At 36.1% G+C, this 10,812-nt stretch overlaps 3 protein-coding genes across 5 annotated transcripts in view; 2 read left to right on the top strand and 1 right to left on the bottom strand.

Moving 5' to 3' along the window:
• The window catches only part of LOC106961166 (SS18L1 subunit of BAF chromatin remodeling complex), a 12,252-nt gene extending 8,714 nt beyond the window's left edge, over nucleotides 1-3,538 (top strand). For all 3 annotated transcript variants that reach the window (XM_015054716.1, XM_015054731.1, XM_015054724.1), the window contains 2 exons: nucleotides 128-255; nucleotides 934-3,538. In XM_015054716.1, coding sequence (XP_014910202.1) covers nucleotides 128-255; nucleotides 934-954 — 149 coding nt within the window. In that variant the 3' untranslated portion in view covers nucleotides 955-3,538. The remainder of the gene's footprint in view (nucleotides 1-127; nucleotides 256-933) is intronic.
• Nucleotides 3,539-4,357: 819 nt separating this feature from the next.
• Nucleotides 4,358-7,714, top strand: mtg2 (mitochondrial ribosome-associated GTPase 2). Its single transcript, XM_015054704.1, has 6 exons — nucleotides 4,358-4,858; nucleotides 5,369-5,516; nucleotides 6,383-6,498; nucleotides 6,597-6,815; nucleotides 6,917-7,055; nucleotides 7,250-7,714. The coding sequence occupies exons 1-6, from the start codon at nucleotides 4,610-4,612 to the stop codon at nucleotides 7,642-7,644; spliced, it is 1,266 nt and encodes a 421-aa protein (XP_014910190.1). The 5' UTR covers nucleotides 4,358-4,609; the 3' UTR covers nucleotides 7,645-7,714.
• Nucleotides 7,715-7,722: 8 nt separating this feature from the next.
• LOC106961151 (cadherin-like protein 26) overlaps nucleotides 7,723-10,812 on the bottom strand; it is an 18,393-nt gene continuing 15,303 nt past the window's right edge. Inside the window, exons 16-17 of the mRNA XM_015054691.1 lie at nucleotides 10,037-10,093; nucleotides 7,723-9,739 (exon numbers count right to left, since the gene is read on the bottom strand). Of these exons, the coding sequence (XP_014910177.1) occupies nucleotides 9,524-9,739; nucleotides 10,037-10,093 (273 nt within the window). The 3' untranslated portion in view covers nucleotides 7,723-9,523. The remainder of the gene's footprint in view (nucleotides 9,740-10,036; nucleotides 10,094-10,812) is intronic.

Raw genomic sequence — 10,812 nt, 5'->3', positions numbered from 1 at the left:
ATAAGGGGACCCCCAGAAGAAATTGTAAGAAAATCTCCAAAAGTATTAAGCCAAACAAAATCCCACAAAAAAAAAAAAAAAAAAAAAAAAAAAAAAAAACTCTGCATGACTCTAATCTTTATCACAGGTCCTAACCAGGGGGGATCATCCCAGTTTTCCCAGTATCAGCAGAGTCAGAGCCAACAGTATGGATCCTATCGCTCTTCCCAAGGCGGTCCCGGAGCACAAACTCAGAGACCGTACTCTTATGAACAGGTACAAAAGTAACAAAACATTAATCATTTATCACTACATTCCTAAAACAATTTGCTCTCCTATCCAAATCTTTGAATTCAGCTGTTCCCATCATTTTCATTTCCACAGCTGCTAAAAATGCAGCTCCTAGACAGCTTCTGCTAACATTTCTAAAAAAAAAAATAAAATAGGTTGCTGCCTATGAAGCATGGTACATGGATAGGAAACCCATTTTTATAATAAATCTTGTCAGAAACTTTTGACTTCTACATTACAGAATATTTCACAGTCAAATGTTGGCAACAAAGTAGAACAGATTAGAAAATTCAACCACAAAATGGTAGGCTGCATAAACTCACAGTTCAGTGTGTGCTGAGACTCCTATTGCTCAGGTGATGCCATCGTTACAATCTCAAACTGAGTCCAGCTCTTCAGGGAATGGGTTTCCATGACATCAAAGCCTTTCTACATCACCAAGTGCAATCTAAACCATTGGATGGAGTGTTAATAAACATGACAGGACTTCATGTTTCATGAAACTCACCTAGTTTTCTTCAAGATTAGACCCAAGTAAAATGGATTTTAAAAACACCAACAAACACACTTTAGTTCTTTTAGTTCTAACAGAAAAAAACACAAGATAACTCTCCCTAAAATACCAACATTTTCATGACTGTCTAATTTTCTTCCCAATTTCAGGGTCAGTATGGAAACTATTAGCCATAAGGCACCACGCTGTTTTGCTGTTCAAGGAACATCTGCCATGATTTGCTTCAACGAGAATCTCCTCATCGTACAGAAAGGAAGATCTCTCCGCACCAAAGTTATTAACTTTTTAGAAGTCAGCAATCTGACCAAGATTAAATCATTTAATAAATGTTTTGCTTTCCTCCATTCTACATTAATTTAACAGAGTCACGTAAAGGGAAAGCATTTCCATTTACGTACAAAATTGGAAGTTAGGTTTTCTGCAGCTCTGAACAAGGAAGGAAATCTGTGTTAGATATGTGTCCTTTTTTATAATTCTTCATTTAAAGAGCCAGATTTTTTATTTTATTTTATTTATTTTTTTTGGTACTTCTGAAGCATTTCAGTTTTATCGTAGGCACAGGGAAGGACTTCAAAAGGAAGGCCGTAAAAACAAAATTTTTATTGTTAAGGTTTGTGGGTTTTGTTTCAGGGGAAGGGAATTACATTTTTTATGAAAATGAGTTATGAAAATAAGTTTTATGAAAATCAGGGGTTTGTCTGTGTTAGTCAAACTGTGATGTGTTGCTGTGAGATTATATGCATTCACTTTTTACACATGTCTGAGACCCAATAAGTAGCTCACTGATAAACACTGTACACTTGTCTAGAATGAGCTTCGTAGTTGTATTTTCAAAACTATACTTTAGTGGCATTGCTCTGCTTAGACATCTTGTAGAGATGGACAGGGAAATTGGCTGTTAATCAGCTCAAACAGCCATGATTGATGACAACACAGCCAGAAACTCAATATTCTGACCTTTCGTTTGATTAGTTAATGCACCATACAAACGTGTTACCAAATTGCTAAGACAACACCCTGCCTTTTTGTGATTGATTTTGCAAGGTGAAAAAGACTTAGATTTAACTTTTTTTTTTAGCATTAGATGTTCAAAAATAAAATTGAGCCACACAAAGAGATGTAAGAAGTTTAAATAGTGTTTCCTAAGAGATGTCGAAATGTGATAAAAGTATCAACAACTTTAGGTCAATTAGCCGCACTAACAAATCTACCAGGGTTTTATAGGCAACAATGTGGCAGTGAAGCATCTTGACCTGAAAATCCAGCCGATGGAAATCCCAACTTCTTATTTGTTTTATTTCTTTATTTTGCTTGCCCCAGGCTATGTTTTGTCGTATGACAAACCTTACCATTTTGTCTGGTAAAATCTGGGTCAAGTTGGCTAAATATTTGCACTTAAGTTTTCTGATTTATTTTTATCTCATGTCAGCCTCTTTGCCCCTCTTACCTCCACTGTACCCATCTGAGATCTGCCACCCCACACTTTGAAAAGCCCTGCTTTAGAAAATACACATGGTGTGTTAACCTTTATCCTAACCCTAACACATAGAGACAACTTTTTTAGTCATCTTACTTAGCCAGTCTTACCATACTAATTTCTGATATACAATGCAAGACAATTTAAATTGTCATTACTCTAATCAAATTGTCTTTGTCTTTTAAAGTACTAGTAAAGTTTAACATTGCCTCTACTCTTAGTATACATTTACTTCTTATAACAGAAGTCCACCAAATTAGTGTTGAATGCTGTTATTGCGTTATATTCTATTAGAAATCTTAAATAGAAATCGTAATTGATTAAAACTGGGATCTGAACGTCAAATTTTTTACAAAAACCTCAGCCCATTATCCAAGTTTCAGATTGATTCATCTCTAGCTGTATGCAAAGTTAAGAGGATGCCATTCAGTACTTGGGTTGCTACTTTGTCTGCACTTTACTTTGTAGCTACATTCAACATATTGTGTAATTTCTGTAACATAGTTTGTTTTTGGTTCACAAGTGATCTTCAAAAAGCCAAAGTAATCCAGAAACTGAGCAATGTCATGTCCTGCATATATTGCTTCAGTGAGTGCAATACATTCAGTTGTGTTTTACAAGGCTGTAATGTTTAATTTATTATTCCTTTGACTTTTACTTGATGCAAAGTAAAGCTGTCTTGTCATATTTATGTCCTGACCTTCTGCAAATGGTACAACTGGTGTGGTCTTATGATTGTTACTAATTTGTTTTTCATAAAACATAAAGAAGAAGAAGAAGAACAAGAAACACCTCAAACTTTCAGTTTCCTAAATGTCATTAGTAATTTTGATTATTGGTGTGGTCCTGTTTAAACTTAATTTACCTCAGACGGCAGAATAACAGAACAGTTGCAGTTGTTTTGCAGTACCTGTTAAGAAGCTGCCAATCAAACAATCAATGAACCATTCAACTCTGACAATCATGGCTCTGCTGTGCTGTAATGGATTGGTATCTGCGTTTCATATTACTGTGAATGGAGTTTTAGGTACGTTTTTTTCCCCCAATTCTGTGTCGTGTCTTCACTTCTAAGTGTAAACAGCACCACCTTTGAATGTTGTGTGTGTATGTTGGCTGAGTGTGTCTGTCGATACAATGTATCTACAGAAGAAAACAGTCCAATTGGATGTGGGTCATACAAATCTGAAAATCCTTCATCTGTCTGTTGGAAAACTGTTGCCTTTTGTCTTTTGTTACTATTTGGTAATTAAAAATAAACTGGTTTCAACCTTTTTGGATATGGGTTGTATGGTTTTTTTCCCCCGCCCAAGAAACATCCACAAGTCACACAGTTTACTTTGATGATTATTGTCAATGGATACTCAGGGTTCAGTATTGTCCCAGATTTGGTAATATTTCAGTTTGCCTAATTTTTTCATTACAAAATTTGCCAGGTGACAATGCAAAAGCTTCTTTCTGTTTATTGTGTTTTTATTAAATACAATTTTAAAGACAATTAACACGTCACAAAATTACTTAGAATAACTGGATGTATATATGCATTTTGATTGATATATAAATGTCATACTTGTTCCTTGAAATTGTACTTAACGTCAATAAAATTATTAAAATGATGTGTTCTTCAGATTTAATAGTAATATTTGTCATAAATTAGAGAATGTAAATATTGTTCAAGGTAGGTTACAAGATTGCAAGTGCAAGCAAGACTTTTGATATTTTAATTTTAAAAACTCAATCATAGGTAAGTTTTATTTTCCTTATTTCTTACCACCTTGTTCTAGTCAATCACATAAAATCCCCAAAATACGCTGATGTATAAAGGAATAGAAGATCTTTAGAAGTGAGAAACATGCAAGTTTATTTTGTGAATGAACTTTTATTATGACCGATATTAAAACAAATGAAGATGAAGGAGGGTGTCACAGTTTAAATGAGAATTACTGAATGATGGGGATACCAGCAAAGAAAAACAGAAACTATTATTTGCAGTATCAAAATAAACTCTGCACAACAATTGCTGTAGTGACGGAGAGAGCCAGAAGGTGGCAGTAATGCAGCAGAATAACTGCAAAACCCCCAAGATAGTTGACAATAAAGAAAAGGATTTATGTCCCTTCGCGGATTCCGTAGGTGCATTAGTTTACGGTAAAAAAAATGTTCATCTGGTAGTGTAAATTTAACGAATATAACGAACACATCAAAACTTTTGCAGGGCGTTGTGTATCTCTTGAGTCTACTCGATCATTTCCATAGCTATATCTTTTCTTTATTTCTTTATCGTAGCGGAAATTAGCCGTTCAAACAGTCAATGTGACAAACCCGGCGTTTATTTGTAACTCTGTGGTAGCATGTTGAAGGGCATGAGGTTGACGCTGTTGTCGAGAGTTAAAGCAGTCTCCGCTGACGTCATTTACAGATGCAGTTTAAGACACTACATAGGTAAGAAAGCATTGAGTTTGTTGAGTCCGAGTTGTGCGCCAGGATCAGTGCTGTGGAGGCCGAATGAGGGTTTCTTCAGAGAGGTCTGCACATCCACAACACTTCACGGGAAAATCGGGGGAAACAAGAGGAAGAATGATTTGTCCGAAAAGAAGTTGGTATGTGTCTAAACTGGTGATACGTTTATGTTTAAACAAGTTTCTGCAAAGTGTGAGGATCAGACCAGGACATTAAAAAAAAACTGTTTACCCTACTGAATTTAGACATACAATTCAGTATCATGCAGCTATACGTTTTACTTGCAAGTTGCAAGTTTCATGTGTTTAATTTTGACTTGACTAAAGAAGAGAGTTTATTTTATATCCTTTGCTTAAAACATTACTTCTAAAGTATTGTTAGTTAACTGCATTTTACATTCGATCTCAAAATTAGTCATATCCATGCACATGTAGACTTAATATAATTTTCATTTAACTAAGTCTGCTTCTGATGAGAAATGAGGCAAACACCTCTGAAATAATAAAACAAAAAGTGTTGTAACTTTGAATAGCTAAATGTTTTTTTTATTTACATTTTAATATAAAGCCAGCATAGATGTATTTAATCATCAATATTCCATGGTTACCTTTATTTGTATTCAATTAAGCTTTTCATATTGTCATCCACAGACGCGTCACTTTGTGGATTGTCGTCGTGTGAAGTTGGTTGCTGGTTCAGGAGGTAAAGGTGTCTGCAGCTTCCACAGCGAGCCCCGAAAAGAATGGGGTGGTCCTGATGGAGGAAACGGTGGCGATGGAGGAAGCATCATCATAAAGGGTAAGTCAGTTATCCATCTCATTTGTTGCAACAAATGCACATGGATTAATACACCAACCTGTCGATCTAATTAAAATTATAAAAATGGGCCCAATAGATCCAAGCCAAGACCAATGTTTTGCGAAATCAACAGGTGATGATGAGTGTAGCACCCGGTGACTGTGACTGGACGTGTTTTAATACCACACCAAATGTATTTGCTCTAATGAAAGGTTTAGGATTTATTTATGTTATAAAATACATTGCAGCATAGTGAATAAACATTAAAATCATTACCATGCCCTTTAAAATTGCCAAAAACAGTCCAGTCACTCTTTTCTAATAAAGGTATGGTACTTTTAATGTTTTCTCTGGCTCAGGAGTGGCTCAAAACAAGGAATGGGAATTAATGTGCCCAAAACTGTTGAATTGCTCTACAATCATTTTAAGGTTGTGCTTTTTATCCCTTCCAAATGGCCCTCTGTAAACAGATAGCTTCTGTAACAGTGACCTTTTACTGCTTTCCCTGTCGTGTCACAATTATGCAAATTATAACATGACTGGATTAACATATTTAAGTTTTAATAGTTTTTTTTTTAAAGTTTTTTTTAATGCTGTAATGTAATAGATTTTTAGAGAACTGAATTTTTGGTTTTAGTTACTTGTAAACTATATAGAAGTTAACATAAATAAATATATATAATATAGTAAGTGCCCGCTTAAAAATCAGGACAATATAAAAAAAAAATGTCAGAATTCATAATATATTTTTTTAGGATTTACTAAAACAAAAATAGCCATGAAAGTGAAATACCTTATACATTTTTCAAAAATTCATCGATGCTGAGTCTGCTTTCATTGACAGGTTTCATTTTCTATGCTTTCAGCCAACCGGTTTGTTAAATCATTGGCCCAAGTGACTCCAGTTTACAAAGCAGAGGACGGGCAGGCAGGGGGCAACAAGAACTGCTACGGTCGCAATGGCAACTCAACCTACATTTCTGTGAGTCGATGGGTTTTATCATCGTATCATCGATCGTATCATCGTTGTTTTGAGCTTATGGCCTTATCTAACTTCTCATTTGGTCTTCCTTATTAAAGGTACCAGTAGGAACAGTGGTGAAGGAGCAGGGCACGACCATAATGGACCTTGCCGAGCATGGCCAGGAGTATTTGGCAGTGTTTGGAGGTGCTGGTGGGAAGGGGAATCGTTTTTTTCTGTCAAACGAGAACCGGGCGCCTATGACGGCGACACCAGGCACGGCAGGCCAGGAGCGGGTTCTTCAGCTGGAGCTACGCACCATGGCTCATGCTGGACTGGTGGGAAGAAGATCTTATATCTGAGGAGGCATTTCAGATATTGCTTTTCAGTTTTGCTTGTGAATTTAATGTTTTGGGATTTTTTTTCTTCATGTTTTCAGGTTGGCTTTCCAAATGCTGGCAAATCATCACTATTAAGAGCCATCTCCAATGCCAGGCCTGCTGTGGCGGCTTACCCCTTTACAACACTCAATCCACATGTAGGAATCGTTGAATATAGGGATCATGAGCAAGTTGCAGGTACTTATCTTTAAAAAAAACACAAATTTGCTTAAGGACACACTTATTTATGATGAGATTTCAATTATTTCAGTGGCACTTAACTTTTGAAGGAAGCATGGGCTTGGCCTGATTATGAGTATCAATGTTTGAAAAAGTTTCAAACTTGTTTCAAGTAATTGATTAGCTCATGATTTTATATTCTGCGTGTGCAGTCGCTGACATCCCAGGGATCATTCGAGGTGCCCATCTAAATCGAGGCCTGGGGATCTCCTTCTTACGTCACATTGAGCGCTGTCGCTTCCTCCTCTTCGTCCTGGACCTCTCGGCACCAGAGCCGTGGACCCAACTGCAGCACCTGTGTTATGAACTGGACCAGTATGAGCCCGGTCTGTCCCAGCGGCCTCAGGCTATTGTTGCCAATAAAATGGACCTACCAGAGGCCCGGGAGAAGCTAGAGACCCTGAAGAGTCAGGTAACACAGCGGGTCATCCCAATTTCTGCTCTGACGGGACAAAATACAGAGGAACTCATTCTCCACCTCAGAGAGTTGTATGATGGCTACCTCCAAGATGATAGGAGTGAGGGAGTCAAACCAGTTAGGTGGTAGAGGACAATAATTAGTTATGGACAATATTTAATGTATTTAAATTTACTTTAAATAAAAAACCAAAACCAGCATTTGGTGTTGCATTCTTGACATTCTATTTTATACAGTACAAAATCACAGTCTAATTGAATAAAAAAATTTACAGTTTTTGTAGAGAGCATTTTAACAGATGGAAAAAAAAATCAGAGGACATGTAAGTTGTTTCAGCAATCCAATTTAAAAAGTGCAATAAATATAGAATTGATAGTTTCTAAAAAGTATATCCATACAGTGTCGGCTGCTCCTCAGTGCTCTGAAGGCTGCAGCTCTCTGCATTTTTCTACAACTGTTTTGTCCTTCCACTCAATTTTCCATGTATGCCTACCTACAGCACTCTGAGAAGACTCAATTACATTTTTGTGGATTTCTCTTTTTGTGAAGGATGTCATACACTGTCAGACAGCTGTAATTTTTTTTTTCAGTAATATTTTTAAAGTATGAAAATATTTACCATATAATAATTATTACATGTATTGGTCATTTAATATTCTAATTTTCTGAAGATTTGAAGTATAAATTTTACAAATGGTCTTTGGCTTGTAGAATTTTATCAAGTCCTCACACACACACACACACACACACACACTCATTGACACGCTGATGGTGGCGAGCTACTGGATTGTAGCCATCAGGTATGTTCCTTGCACATATCAAGTCTGTTTAAGTTTGTGCTCTTTTTGAGAAAATAAATCCTATCCAATGCCACACTTCAGCGGTTGTCTGAAGTGTGTTGTCTGACAAGTCCCAGATAAGTTTGGACTTAAATAAGTCGACTAAAGCAGCCACATTTTGATTTAAAATAATTCATAAAGTACATTTTCTTTTCTTATGCATTTTGTGAGTTTTTATGTTTCAACAAGCCACCCCATGTAGCATAACAGAAGCAATGTGGTACTCTACCAAACACGGACTACAAATTGGGACTGTAGCTGGGCTGAGAAATACACTTTTTAACAAGGTCACATGGACAGATGTTTGACAAGTTGTTTATTGAGAACTAACAAAAATGTAACATGACAATTTTCTGCCTACCCAACCACCCAGTAAGAAGGTTCCACTATTTGAAGCTTCTTCTGCTTGGTACTTATCCAGTGTTCGGTTTGTCTGAGAAGTCAGAGCCTGGATGTTCACAAATAGACAGTACAGGGTTGTGTGTGTGCCAAAGGTCAAAGAGATGAACTATCAGAATTGCCAATATATCTGCAACTCTTACTAAACATTAAATATTGAACTCTTCGTGGTTTAGCAACTCCTTATGTTGTTGGTGTTTCAAGTCAAAGTTTCAGAAACATCCTTTCAGCATTCCCGGAAAAGAAAATTAAAAATCTGACTTACAAGAAGAAACTGAAAGTCAGTTTCTTCATCTGGGTGTCTTTTCAGTCTCACTAGATGAAAAGACGCAGAGAACATTAACAAACTTAACAATTAAAAAGTTAATATACTGTACAAGTTATTAAAAAAAAAAAACAGAGTCCACAAGTGGTTAAAAACAAAAGACATTCAAAGCATCACAACTGAAAAATTCTCCAAAATGGAACTAATTCTGCCCATTTAGCAAAGTAAGACACAAATAAATAGATCCAATTTCTAAAAAAGAGCAACTTTTCATAATCACCAGAGCACGACCTGTTTCATACAGCAGCAAGCAAACTGCAACTGCTTTACCTCACAATCTATGTGTGGTGGACAAATGTAAATGTGCAGTACTTGACTTTAAAGGTGCATGATCTACATGCATATGTACATTGGGTACAAAATCTAGGTTTTCTGTTTATACACTTATCAAAAAGTCAACTTATATCTCTTTTTAATACCAAACTAGAGGGTGTGAGATATTGTCTTAAATTCCAGACTTCTCTGCCATAATGATCTTTTCCAAGGTCTTGAACTGTGGTCCAAGATCATCCAAAAAGCTTAAATCATCCCGTTGGTATTCAGATGACAGCAGATCCAGTGACATGCAACTGTCGCCATTCCCCTCATATTGATAAGGCTTGACATGGTCATCTGAGGTATCATCAGACATTGTTTGATTATCATTAGCCTCTGAAAGTTTCTGTGGATTCAAATGAAAAAAAAAAAACAAAACAAAAAAAACAAAACAGAAAAAAAAAACATTAACATAAATATAAAACACTCACTCAATTTTAACCAATGCATTTTTAGTTAAAAATACATAAGAGACTCAATAATTGTGCCTCATGCGATTGTGGACAGAAATTGATTTTATCATTATATTTTATCAGATGCACTACTGTGTCTTTGACTTTATCATTACTAAAATTGACACATATTATATTGTAGAAGATCCAAAGTTGTCATATGTGTAATGTGTGAGATACAGTAATCTTACCGTCAGAAGTATTTTGTCAATATTTGTCCAGGTAACCATAGAACTGCTGACGGAACTCTGCCAAAAGAAAACTTAAATGTTGGCTATTAAAAAACAAAACAAAACTGAAAATGCACTAATTCCTGCATACACTTCTATTGGGTTGATATTTTACGCATTTATCATAATCTGATTACATTGGTGCTCATGAACGTTGAACGATTTTATATTTTGTTGTAATAAAGCCATCATGCGGGCCGTCATGCTTGTGTATTGCTCAATGTTGTCCAATTGTGTTTCGCTTGATCTTGTTTGTCCAATCAGGCGGGTTCCTTGAGAAACGCCCCGCTCCTTTTGCTCGTCCAATCAGGTGTGGCTCTTGAGAAGCACCTTCTTTTGGAAATGCCTATTTCATCTGCACACAATACATACACTTGCAGACATTTTCCAAAGAGCTGGAGATCGTAAAGAGAGGGTGGTCTCAGCCAATAATCGCTAGTCAATTTCAGACTAGTAACTATGAGTGGTATCACTGTATTATCACTGCCTCTGAGAGCAGCATTGCAAATTATATTGCTAGGAATGCCTACTACTTGCAAGTAATTAACTTGATTTTGTCTTACAGTGTCTGTTTTCACATACATTTTCCCCCATTCGTCTGCAAAATGGCTCAGCTATCAGCCCAAAAGGAGTGCATCTATTAATCTAACATGTTTGATAAAATTAATTTCATTGTAACTTTGATATTTAATCTGATTCAAAATGAAATTTAACCTGTAAATAAATAAATAAATAAA

Source organism: Poecilia latipinna, unplaced genomic scaffold (assembly GCF_001443285.1).
Source record: "Poecilia latipinna isolate Pla-1442-1.1 unplaced genomic scaffold, P_latipinna-1.0 Scaffold57, whole genome shotgun sequence".
Taxonomy (NCBI): domain Eukaryota; kingdom Metazoa; phylum Chordata; class Actinopteri; order Cyprinodontiformes; family Poeciliidae; genus Poecilia; species Poecilia latipinna.
This window is presented reverse-complemented; position numbering and strand designations above follow the sequence as displayed.